Source organism: Hyperolius riggenbachi, chromosome 9 (assembly GCF_040937935.1).
Source record: "Hyperolius riggenbachi isolate aHypRig1 chromosome 9, aHypRig1.pri, whole genome shotgun sequence".
Taxonomy (NCBI): domain Eukaryota; kingdom Metazoa; phylum Chordata; class Amphibia; order Anura; family Hyperoliidae; genus Hyperolius; species Hyperolius riggenbachi.
In genome coordinates this window covers 255626120-255637603 of record NC_090654.1, presented here as the reverse complement: position 1 = coordinate 255637603, position 11484 = coordinate 255626120, and the positions used below count along the sequence as shown (strand labels likewise).

General features: G+C 48.2%; 1 protein-coding gene across 1 annotated transcript in view; it reads right to left on the bottom strand.

Moving 5' to 3' along the window:
- TDRD9 (tudor domain containing 9) overlaps positions 1–11078 on the bottom strand; it is a 261914-nt gene extending 250836 nt beyond the window's left edge. Inside the window, exon 1 of the mRNA XM_068254351.1 lies at positions 10838–11078. Coding sequence (XP_068110452.1) covers positions 10838–10980 — 143 coding nt within the window. The 5' untranslated portion in view covers positions 10981–11078. The remainder of the gene's footprint in view (positions 1–10837) is intronic.
- Positions 11079–11484: the final 406 nt, after the last annotated feature.

The following is an 11484-nucleotide window of genomic DNA, read 5'->3' as shown; positions in this document are numbered from 1 at the left end:
TATTGTTTTGTTACATAGGTCATGGCCACCCAAAGGATAATCCCTCTGATCAGAGCAGGGCTGTGGAGTCAGTACAAAAATCATCTGACTCCATCTCCTCAGTTTATGAATCCACCGACTCCAGGTACCTAAAAATTGCTCCGACTCCACAGCCCTGGATCAGAGAGGGATCTATTCTGGCTAAACACTGAAACCGGAGTTTACCCTCAATTAACAGTGCTCCCAGAGGCCCCTGCAGAGCACACTCACTTGCCAGCGCACAGGCATCTCTCCTCTGTGACCCGGCAGCAAGTTACGTGAGTGCATTCCGCTGCCGCCACAGAGTGGCTGGATAGTGTACTGGTTAAGGGCACCGCCTTTGCCATGGGAGACCAGGGTTCAAATCCTGGCTAGGGTCAGTACCTATTCAGTAAGGAGGTCAAGGCAAGACTCCCTAACACTGCAGGGTGGCCTCTTGAGCACGCCCTTAGTTGCTGCAGCTCTTGAGCGCTTAGAGTCCAAAAGGAAAAAAAGCGCTATACAAATGTTCAGGTTATTACTCTACAGAGGCCCCAGGGGAGCACTGTTAACTGGAAGGGAAGACGGAGGGGTGGGGAAAGCTCCATCAGCCTTGGCCAAAAGGCCTAGCTTTGCCCCTATGGAAAGCCATTATCAACAGCGCATGGCAAGCTAGATCTTCTGTAAGGACCAATCAGTACATGAAATTACAATCTGGCTGCCATGTTTGGACATGGAACTGCGGAGCAGTACTGCGCCTGACGCTCCCAGCCACAGAAGTGTGACCAGCACGTGCGCAGGAGCCAAACTGCAGTGAGGGACACAGACTACTAGGAGTTGAAGGAAACCCCAGGTAAGAAAACCCGCTGACCCGCTTGAGCTTCAGCAGAAAAGGCCGAGTCCAAGCGGATCTATGCTGCTGCAGCGCTGGAACGCTGGAGCGGCCTGGTGGAGGACAACAGGGAAAGCCTCAGGGTTACGATCCATTATTTATCAGAAGACTATCAATCTATTTAGACCTAGCTTTATGCAGATCTTGCTCACAGATACTGGAACCATACATTTTGCTGATGGTTTCAGAGACTGCAGTAGATGATGTAACTACATATATGTCACTGACGTTACACAAGCAATCCTATTTCTAAGCCAACTACCACAACTATTTTTACATTATATATATATACACTATTTGACCCTATATAGAGAACTTATTTTTTGTACCAGTAAGCCATACCAATGTTATGTGTACAGTCTACTGTGCCTATTATTTCCCTGTATTTTTATGCAACCATATTAGTATGTACTTTTAAAAACTGACAATGTATTTACTTTAAAAAAAACAATTAAAAAACCTGCATGAATTTTTGTTTTATTGGATAATAGGTTTACTGATGATCTCAAATGATGATACAAATTAACAAACCAGCAAAAATCCATGGCTGTAGAGTCAGAGTCTGAGAATTTTGGGTACCTGGAATTGGAGTCGGTTTCATAAACTGAAGTCGGATGATTTTTGTACCAAATACACACAGCCCTGGTAAGTATTAGACTAAGGAGTCGGAGCCATTTTGGGTACCTGGAGTAGGAGGTTTCATTAACGGAGGAGTCGGATGATTTTTGTACCAACTTCACAGCCCTGCATAAATCAGTGCAACCATTAGGGCCGGTTCACACTGTAAACAATGGCCCTCAGTTTGCCGATCGCCAGCGATTACCAAATCTCTACAGCAGTATCACCCTATGATGGTGTGCTCACTGCAGGGTTTTGATTTTTTGAGACAATTGAAAACGAAAGCATTTTTAAACCAATTTTTTTGTAAAGGAATGTGTGAAACATCGCTCTGAAAATAGCAATCATAAATGCTTAGCGATTGTGTTTTGTAGTGTGAACTCGGTCTCGGGGTGTTTTCCACTACATCCAATTTTACTGTATTGTCCTATTGCAAGATAATCAGCAAAACAATGAAAATTCTCCATTTATAGTAATGTGATCGAATTGCAATGCTATTCGGCCTTATTGCAAAAGTTCTCCTGAGCCCTAGCATCCAGTGAAGATTGCATCATAAAACCACAAAATTATCAAAATCAACAACAAATAACATTTGTAAAGCACTGTTCTCCCGTAGGACTCAAATCACAACTGCATTTGTCGATTTGTAGTGGATAACAGCCCTTAGGACAGTGATGGCGAACCTTTCAGAGGCCGAGTGCCCAAACTGCGACCCAGCATCATATTTTTCACTGAGTGAAAATGGGCGTGGCCATGACATTGTATGGGCGGGGCTAATGTAATGATGTAACAGCGAGGCATAAGAAAGTGTTTCTGCCATGATGTGGTGAAACGTGGATTCGCATCATGGGTGTGCAGAAACTGTGTGATGCTATTTATTAGTATACCCGCCGTAACCCCAAAGCAGCAAATATAGCCAACTATGACCATTAAATAATAAATGCTGCAACAGTTACCCCAGACACCAAAAAATAAACGCAATGTGGGCAACATTTTGGCTAAAAGTAACGCAATGTTGGTAATATTTCAGCGCTGCGTAATATGTTGGCGCTTTATAAATACAATAAATAAATAATAAATAACATTTCAGCAGAAAATTACGCTATGTGGGCAACATTTCAGCAGAAAATAATGCAGTGGGCCACATTTCAGCAAAAAAACGCAGTGGGCCACATTTCAGCAAAAAAACGCAGTGGGCCACATTTCAGCAGAAAATAAACGCAGTGGGCCACATTTCAGCAGAAAATAACGCAATGTGGGCAACATTTCACCAGAAAATAACATGATGTGGGCAACATTTCACCTGCAAAAAAAGGAATTTACTCACCTGACAGAAGTCTCCTCTCCCGGCCGGCCTCTGGCGCGCAGTCTCCCGGGCTGACAGGCAGAGCAGGGCTACGGGAAGATGGCGCCCGAAGCCCTGTACTGGAGACACAAATAGTCTCCAGTACAGGGCTTGGGACGCCATCTCCCCGTAGCCCTGCTCTGCCTGCCGGAAGACTATGGAGGCTGGAGCGGGGCTGCGGGCTATGAACTGGTCGGCGTCTAGTAGACGCTGCGGCCAGTTCACGCAGTTCATAGCGCAGAAGCGATGGCGCGCCAGCAGATTCGGCTACGTGTGCCGGGTCTGGCACGCGCGCCATAGGTTCGCCATCGCTGCCTTAGGACAATCCTCTAATGTGCATAAATACATAATGATGGCAAGCAATAGATATACACTCCCCCCAATTTATTGCTGAATCAACTTCAGAGGAGGCTCCGCAATAAGAAACAAGTGGAGCCCTCTCTACAGCAGAGTCTGGATTCACACTAGAATACAGCTACAACATAACAGATGTTTGACCCACGGTAACCGCCTAATTCTCATGGTGTCGGTTGTAACATACAGCAAGGGAGACCTGCTGGATCAAGAGCAGCTCTCACCAACGACACATGTGGCACCCAGCACCTTGGCAGCAGTCGGGATGCCATCTCTAGCCACAGAGACAGCAACTTGACCCCAACCATTAGGGATTATCACAGATATGCAAATTATTCCGAGTTGATGCAAAATAGTATGCAGTTTAAAGAAAATGGACCAGTCAATTTAAACCCAGATTTAAATTGATTGGCCCTTTTTCAAGCTGCATATATTTCCATTAAAAAATTGCATAATTTCGGAAGTATTTGCAGCTCATTGATCATCGCTACCAGCATGTCTCCCAGGATATGGAAGTGGGGCAGAGCCAAGGCAATACAATGCTACCCTCAGCAGAAGTGCTAGGCCTGGCACTGAGCTCACTCCACATGCACCAGCAAGGCAATTGCCCAATAATAGATGTAGCTTGGCATGCAGAGGAGCCCCCCTCTACCATGCCTATGATATGTCAGTTTTTCAGCCAAAAGCACTAGAGAGAATGGATGTAGTCTGTCTCTATAGTTCTTCATTGTTGCAGTCGGTATTCATAGCGTATGCGGCATCCAGTAAGGGTGGAGCAGGCTGAAAATTTGTGCTTGTGCTACCGCAACAGAGAATGTAGACGTGCTGAAAGATCTGCTATAGATCAGTGCTTTCCAACCCTGTCCACAGAACCCACTAAGGCCTATTTTCCACGGGCAGTTAAATGCCTCTCACAACTGCTTGCTGCTGCCTGGCAACTGCTCACTGCTGCCTGCCAACTGCTGAGCACACAGTTCAACAGTCCGAGGAAAAGAGGAGATAGGGCCCGTTTCCACTATAGCGTTACGAAATCGCCGGCGAATCACCGCAGGCAAATCGCATGCGGGTGCGATTCCGCGTGCGTTTTTTGCCGCGATTTCGCATGCGATTTCGCATAGGTAAGGCTGTATGCGATTTTAACCATGTCACTGCCTGTGTGAATTAACATGGGTACCTATGCGAAATCGCGGCAAAAAACGCATGGGGAAAACGCATGCGATTTCCCTATTAAATACATTGCGTGCGATTCGCCTGCATTCCACACGCAGGCGAATTCTGAGGCCCCTACCCTGCAGATTTTTTCTGCACAGAAAAACGTGCGGGGAAACGCACAAGTGGAAACAGTCCCATCCACTTGTACTGACTGTGCGAATCCGCATGCGTTGCCCGCATGCGGATTCGCGATAGTGGAAACGGGCCCTAACTGTATTGCAGGAAACTGCAAACATTCACAGGTGAGGTAATTATTCTCAGCAGTGCTGATTAACAACCTCTGAGGATTTCCACAGACTTGTACTGCTGGTGGTACTATAGAGTTGAGAAACATGCTACAGATAACACAGAATCCGCCGAGATCTCGGTTTACCGATTTATCTCTGTTGCAGAAAACAGTACAATATTGTGTCTAGTGTGATTCTAGCCAACAGCAATAAATTATGAGCACTTCTCTTGTGCCTATAGCTGCTGCCAATTGAGCACATTTCCATGTATACCTCACTTTCACACATGCAAGCGTTCTGGTACATACTGTGCATTGCAACATGCATGGCAGTTCTAGTATGCATTGTAATGAAAAATGCAAGCAGCAAAAAAGTAGCAACAGGATGTTTGCTGCACACTACTGTCATAGTGAAACTATTTTTCTTCCCTGCACATTTCCTTCAGTGACCTCCTGCGCTATTAGTGGATTGCTATGTTCCATATTTCTCTTTCTACACAATGGCTATCATTCATAAAGCATTTCCGCATGCGGAAATGCTAAAAACAGCTGACTTTACCGACCACTCGGCAAAGTCAGCATTCATAAAGGCTCTTTCCGCATAAAAAAATGACACTACCGAGCAGAGTGATAAATCACCGCCTTGTGCGGTGATTATCGGAACAAATGTAGCAAAATGTTTATTCATAAAGATCACCGCAAGCGGTGAGAGGTCGGGAAGTACCGCTCCCTGTGATGTGGCGATACCAATGCAAGTGAATGGAGACACACAGACCTCCCAGGCAGCTGCAGCAGAGCGGAACACGGAGAAATGTATCAACTCTGCAGCTTCCGTGTCTCCGCCTGCCTACCGCCAGCCTACCGCCTGCCTAGTTCGGGGAATCTCCGCACTGCCACCGCACCTGGATGTTTTTTTATGAATGCCCACCCAGAAGTCTAAAACACCGGCAGCGGTGTTTTCCCGCACTGATTCCCTGTACCGACAGCTCCTTTATGAATGATAGCCAATGCCTCGTTGCACTTTAGAAAATTAAAGGAGGGCTCTGCCGCTGTGAATGCAGAACCCAGGAGGAAGTGTCAAGGGAGATGGTGCACAGTGATGCTTTTGCAGAAAAAGCTTGCCAGCCAGGGACCGAGGTCTGGGAAGAACTGGAGTCAAGAGGAAAAGAACAGTTTGCGTCATCATAACTCTGCCTGTCACTGGATGTAGCAAACTGAGCAGGGAGGCCACTGCAAGCAGGCTAACATCTTTGGTGACCGTCTAGCCCCTTGGCATGAAAGTCAAAAATGGTGAAATTTGAGGAAAATGCACAGGCTACCCCTCTCTGACCAAACTTTTACCTGGATATATCAGGAAGTGGTTGTGAAAGACCCTAAAGTTTAACTGTCTTATGGCATAGCGATTGTTGAAGTCTAACTAAAACAAATTGGAATACTTACCTGGGGTTTCCTCCAGCACCCTACAGGCCATGGGCTCCCTTGCCGCTCCGATCCTCCGCTGGGCGGCCCGGTACATTTGTTAATTCGCAAATGTACGGCGCCCCCGGTTGCCCTGAGCGCAACAGAGGCACACAAGGCCGGGCATGTGCGACTGAAAAGATAAACTGGACCACCCAGCGGAGGATCGGAGCAGCCTGGGGAGATGCGAGGGAGCCCAAGGCCTGAAGGGAGCTGGAGGAAGCCTCCAGGTAAGTATAAATGCTTTCATATTATTCATCTCAAGTTACTTTTAAGATTTGCGTACCAACACTTTTCTTCTCAAGGAGAAAATGCTCCAACTGCAGCGGCATCCCCCCACCCCTTCCGATCGCCTCCGGCGATCAGAGCTAACAGGAAATCCCATTCAGTACGGGATTTCCTGTTTGGCTTCCCCTGTCGCCATGGCGACGATCAGGATGACGTCATGGCGTCGGAGGGAGTCCCGATCCACCCCTTAGCACTGCCTGGCGCTGATAGGCCGGGCTGCGCACGGCGTCTCGGGGGGGGGGGCTGTTATGTGGCGGGTAGCGGCGCATCGGCGGCGAGCGGTATAAACACGCAGCTAGCAAAGTGCTAGCTGCGTGTTTAAAAAAAAAAATTATGAAAATCGGCCCACCAGGGACAGAGCAATCCAGCGCGGCGATCATGGACAAGCTGAGCTCATCCATACCGTTAAGCTGGTTAAACAAGGTGTGTATGAGATCTAGGCCTGAACGATTTTAGGAAAAATTTGATTTGAGCGATTTCTGTCTGAAATTGCAATTTCGATTCAATTCACGATTTCCTTCAAAACAAGCTTTGTTCCCCCTCTTTACAGGTTTGTTCCCCTTCTGTCCCCGTCTCTCTTTGTGCCCCTTTTGCCTCTTTATGTCTCCACTGGGTCTATCTCTTTCCCCCTTTGTGTCTCTGTGCCCGCTCTGTTTCTCTGTCTCTCTCTGTCCCCTCTGTGTCTCTTTCTGTGCCCCTCTGTGCCTCCTCTGTCCCCTAAGCTACATCAGTTCTGGACATAGCTTCAAGCACAAGTCCAGCGATGCCTGTCTATCCACGTCGCCTCCTGCAGCCTCTAATGTACGACGGAATACTTCCTGTATGTCGTGGGACATACAGGAACCCGGAGTTTTGCCAAGCACAAGAGCCGGCAGACGGCGATAGAGAACGGACAACGTTTCGACTCGTGCAGAAGGTATGTCCAACGCAGCGAGCCGCACTCGTCGGGACTTGAAGCAACTTCTTCAAACTTCCCCCATGTGGAAATGACGTGATTGCGATAATTGGTGCTTTGACGATACCAAAATTGTGATCTTGGTGATCACGATTTCGGTTTAAATTCAATTTATCTTTCAGGCCTAATGAGATCTGCAGATAGACTACGAATGCATTTTGCAGGAACTGATCTTTTGCATGTGTGCAGCATCTTACAAAGATTATTATCTGATGGGGAGTTTAGCTCCATAGAATAGACTGTGTAGGTATGGTTCTCATACTACATGGAAGGGGGTCAAATTGGTCTGTGATCTTTCATTTTCCAGACTTTTTTCTCAAGTGTGTACTTCGCTTTACTTTCAAGCTGCATGCAATTTGAATGCAGTTGGAATGAACAGCATCTCATTAACCCCCCCCCCACCCCCCCCCACCTGCCTAATGCTAGGGATGGGCTCACAAACGAATTACGAGTCCGTAAGGACTCGAATTCATAATTAAACTGAGCCTTCATTGCCGCAGTTGTGCAGGTGGATGATAAGGGGTTATTTAACCACAATTCCACTGTCCTGCCTGCGTTCCAAATAGCTTGCTAGTCTCACCACGGCACACTTCCGCCTTGAAGGAGGAAGTGAGCGTAGTGAGGCTTGCAACGCGTCCAATAGGACGTGTGCAAGCTAGTTGGAGCGCAGGCAGGACGGCGGAATTGTGGGTAAATAACCCCTTATCATCCAGCCGCAATTAAGGGTCATTTTAATTACTGACTCGTGATTAGTTTGTGAGCCCATCCCTGCCTAACGCCGATCGGCAGTGAGAAGGTAGCAGCCCCAGGACCACCTAACACTGATCGGCGTCAAGTCCTGGTGTGGAGATTAGCAGGGAACACGGGCACATGCGCGATCGTTCCCTGCCGAGTTACGGAACTCCGCGATCAGCCTTTGTTCACATTTGTACATCGCTGCGATCTAGCACAGCGCTGAACAGTGGACACTCGGCTGTCCCTCAGAGTGGCTCGCATTAAAAGCCCTCTCATAGGCGGATGCCTATGAGAGGCGGGGAAGAGGACGGATCGCCGTCCTATGTCAATTTAGGACTGGGAAGGGGAGGGAATATTTTTTTAATTAACCACTTGAGGACCGCAGTGTTAAACTCCCCTAAAGACCAGGCCAATTTTGACTAAATGGGCCACTGCAGCTTTAGGGCCAAGCTGCAGGGCCGCACAACACAGCACACAAGTGATACACCCACCCACCCCACCACCACCACCACTTCTCCACACCAACAGAGCTCTCTGTTGGTGGGGTCTGATAGCCCCTCCTGTGTTTATTTTTTTTAAAAAATAAATGTTTGTTTTTTTTATAAAATTTACTATTTTTTCGTTCCAGTTTCCCTGCTCCCTCCCTCCCCCCGCCAGCCAATCAGCGTGATCAGCTGTCATAGGCTGACAGCTGATCACTCCCCAGTGTATGGAGGAGACAACCGTGTCACATGGTTGTCCCCAGTACAGCGCTGCTTATGGTAAAAAGAACAGCATGGGCATAGGATGACTTCAGGGACTTGCAAGAAGCCCCAGGTAAGTTAAACTGATTTTTTTTTTTGGGGGGGGGGGGGGGGGGGGGGCTTTAGTAACCCAAGGTGACCATATATCTGTCGACTTGATGGCCGCTCGACCATGCAGTTCAATAATTAACACTATATAGAGAAAACTAGTGCCGCCACAAGCATGGCCGATCGTCAATTCGAAAAATTTCGAGCCAAAATTGGTCAAATACATCAGGCATGCTAGGGAGTCTCAGGCCGACGTGGTCGATCAGGTGCACGGTGGTAACGATCGCGCGATAATTGCAAACAACAAACGTGACAGAAAACTGCCATTTAGCACGTAGGACGACACACCCACACCTTGCGTGCTATAATGTCAACAGCCATGTGGGGCACCAATGCAGAAATACAGCGCAATCAATCAGGGAAGACGTGACAGGTAAAGTTTAAATGCTCAAGTAACCGGGGGGGGGGGGGGATGCGTGTCAGGGGTGGCACATAAAAGATTTCGTATGCTGAAATCAATTAGGAATCGAACTGTGGTGTATGTACTGCCAACAGATCTCTCTCTGATCAGAATCAGAGAGATCTGCCTCTTGGTCAAATCTGCCCATCATTGTTAGCTGTATGGCTACGTCTACAACACCTGTGCATCAAGGGTTCCAATAAACAACATACTATCACATGACAATTTTTATAAGCCCATGCAAGGCAGGATCATCCACAAGGCAAACCTAGACAGGTGCCTAGGGCCAGGTGGATGCTAGCCCCCACCAAATCTTACTAAAAAGCAAATGGTGGGCTAAAACTGCTATCGTTCCTTGGACCCCAGTGATATTGATACCTGAAATCCGTTTGCAACTTGCCGTACAGTGCATGCGCGCTGTATGAACTGTGCTTCACTGCACATGCGCACCTTCTTTACTTTTTCTGGTTGTCATTAATTGCAACCGCCGGTGTTTATTTCCCTCGAGGGGTTATTAGTTGTCCACTATGGGGGGTGTTAATTCCTCCCAGGGGAAGTTATTAGTTGCCCAGTAGGGGAAGGGGATTATTAGTTGCCAACCAGGGGGGTTCTTTGTTCCCCCCAGATGGGGTTATTAGTTGCCCAGTAGAGGAGAATTCTGTGCGAGAATAGATTTGGTTGGGTTGCATTTCATGGTTAGGTCGCACTTTCTGATAGCTATATAAATTAAAGGAATACTGTAGGGGGTCAGGGGAAAATGAGTTGAACTTACCCAGGGCTTTTAACGGTCCCCCGCAGACAATCTGTGCCAACACAGCCACTCACCGATGCTCCAGCCCCGCCTCCGGTTCACTTCTGGACTTTAAAGTCTGAAAACCACTGTGCCTGTGTTGCCGTGTCCTCGCTCCCGCTGATATCACCAGGAGCGTACTGCGCAGGCACAGACCATACTGTACTTGTGCTGTACACTCCTGGTGACGTTAGTGGGAGCAAGGATACGGCAACGCAGACGCAGTCATTTTCAGATTTTAAAGTCTGAAATTCCAGAAGTGAACCGGAGGCGGGGCCGGTGTTCCGACGTGATAACCTACACATCGAATTTGCCTACATCCACTATCAAACGTATAGCAGGAGGGTTAGGGGTTAGGGTTGGGGGAGGGGAAGGGATAGTAAAAGTCTATGGGATGTAGGTTATTTCGACGTGTAGGATAAAGTGTTGGAGCACCGGAGCATCGGTGAGTGGCTGTGCGGGCACAAGATGTCTGCAGGGGACCGTTAGAAGCCCCAGGTAAGTTCAATTCATTTTCCCCTGATCCCTTACAGCATTCCTTTAATGCAACCAGTTGCAAAATATTATAACGTTGCAAAAATGTTCACCACAGCCCATTTAATCTTAATCCTTTTATAGCCACATGCCATTTCCAGCTCTTTGCAGGACACAGTAGAGCGAATGCAGCACACGTGACTGGTCAGTGACGTCTCTGGCCTGCTCGCTCTGGGACATACCCCTTGGGCTTCTTCCAGCTATCCTCATCTTCCTTGACGGGCGGATAGGGATGAGTCCAAGTGCCCAGCAGCTTCACATCGGAGACCTCCTTCCCGAAGCTAAACCAGTCAAAGATCTGATCCACCGTCAGTTTTTTCAGCATGGTGGCAGCTTCTCGTCCCTCCCGCTCGGAGCGCTGCAGTGTGCGGCTGTGCGCAGATCCCGTCACGTGACCTCCTCAGTGGCGCCAATTCCCGGGGCTGCTGGGAGACGCGCTAGCAGACGTCAAAACCAGAGCGCGAGGCGAGCGCTTCACCGGCCATGTGACGTTCTGGAACGCGGCCCTGGCCTGGAATTGTGGTGGCAGTTTGTTGTTACGGCTTCCAACTTTCGTAATTTTGATTGTCAGTCCCACTTTCAGGAATGATGCACAGAACCTTGGTGAAAACACGTGAATTTAGGAGCAAAAATGTTCATCTTCTAAACTGATTTTGGCCTCGATTCATAAAAGTGCCTGCGAGCGGGGAAAGTCGAGCGGGGAAACACCGCTGTCGGTATTTCCGCCTTCAGGGTGGTAATTCATAAAAATGTTGCCTGTTGTGACAGGCGTGCGGAGATACTCCGCTGTAGGCAGGCGTTAGGCTGTCGGGAGACATGCGGAAGCCGG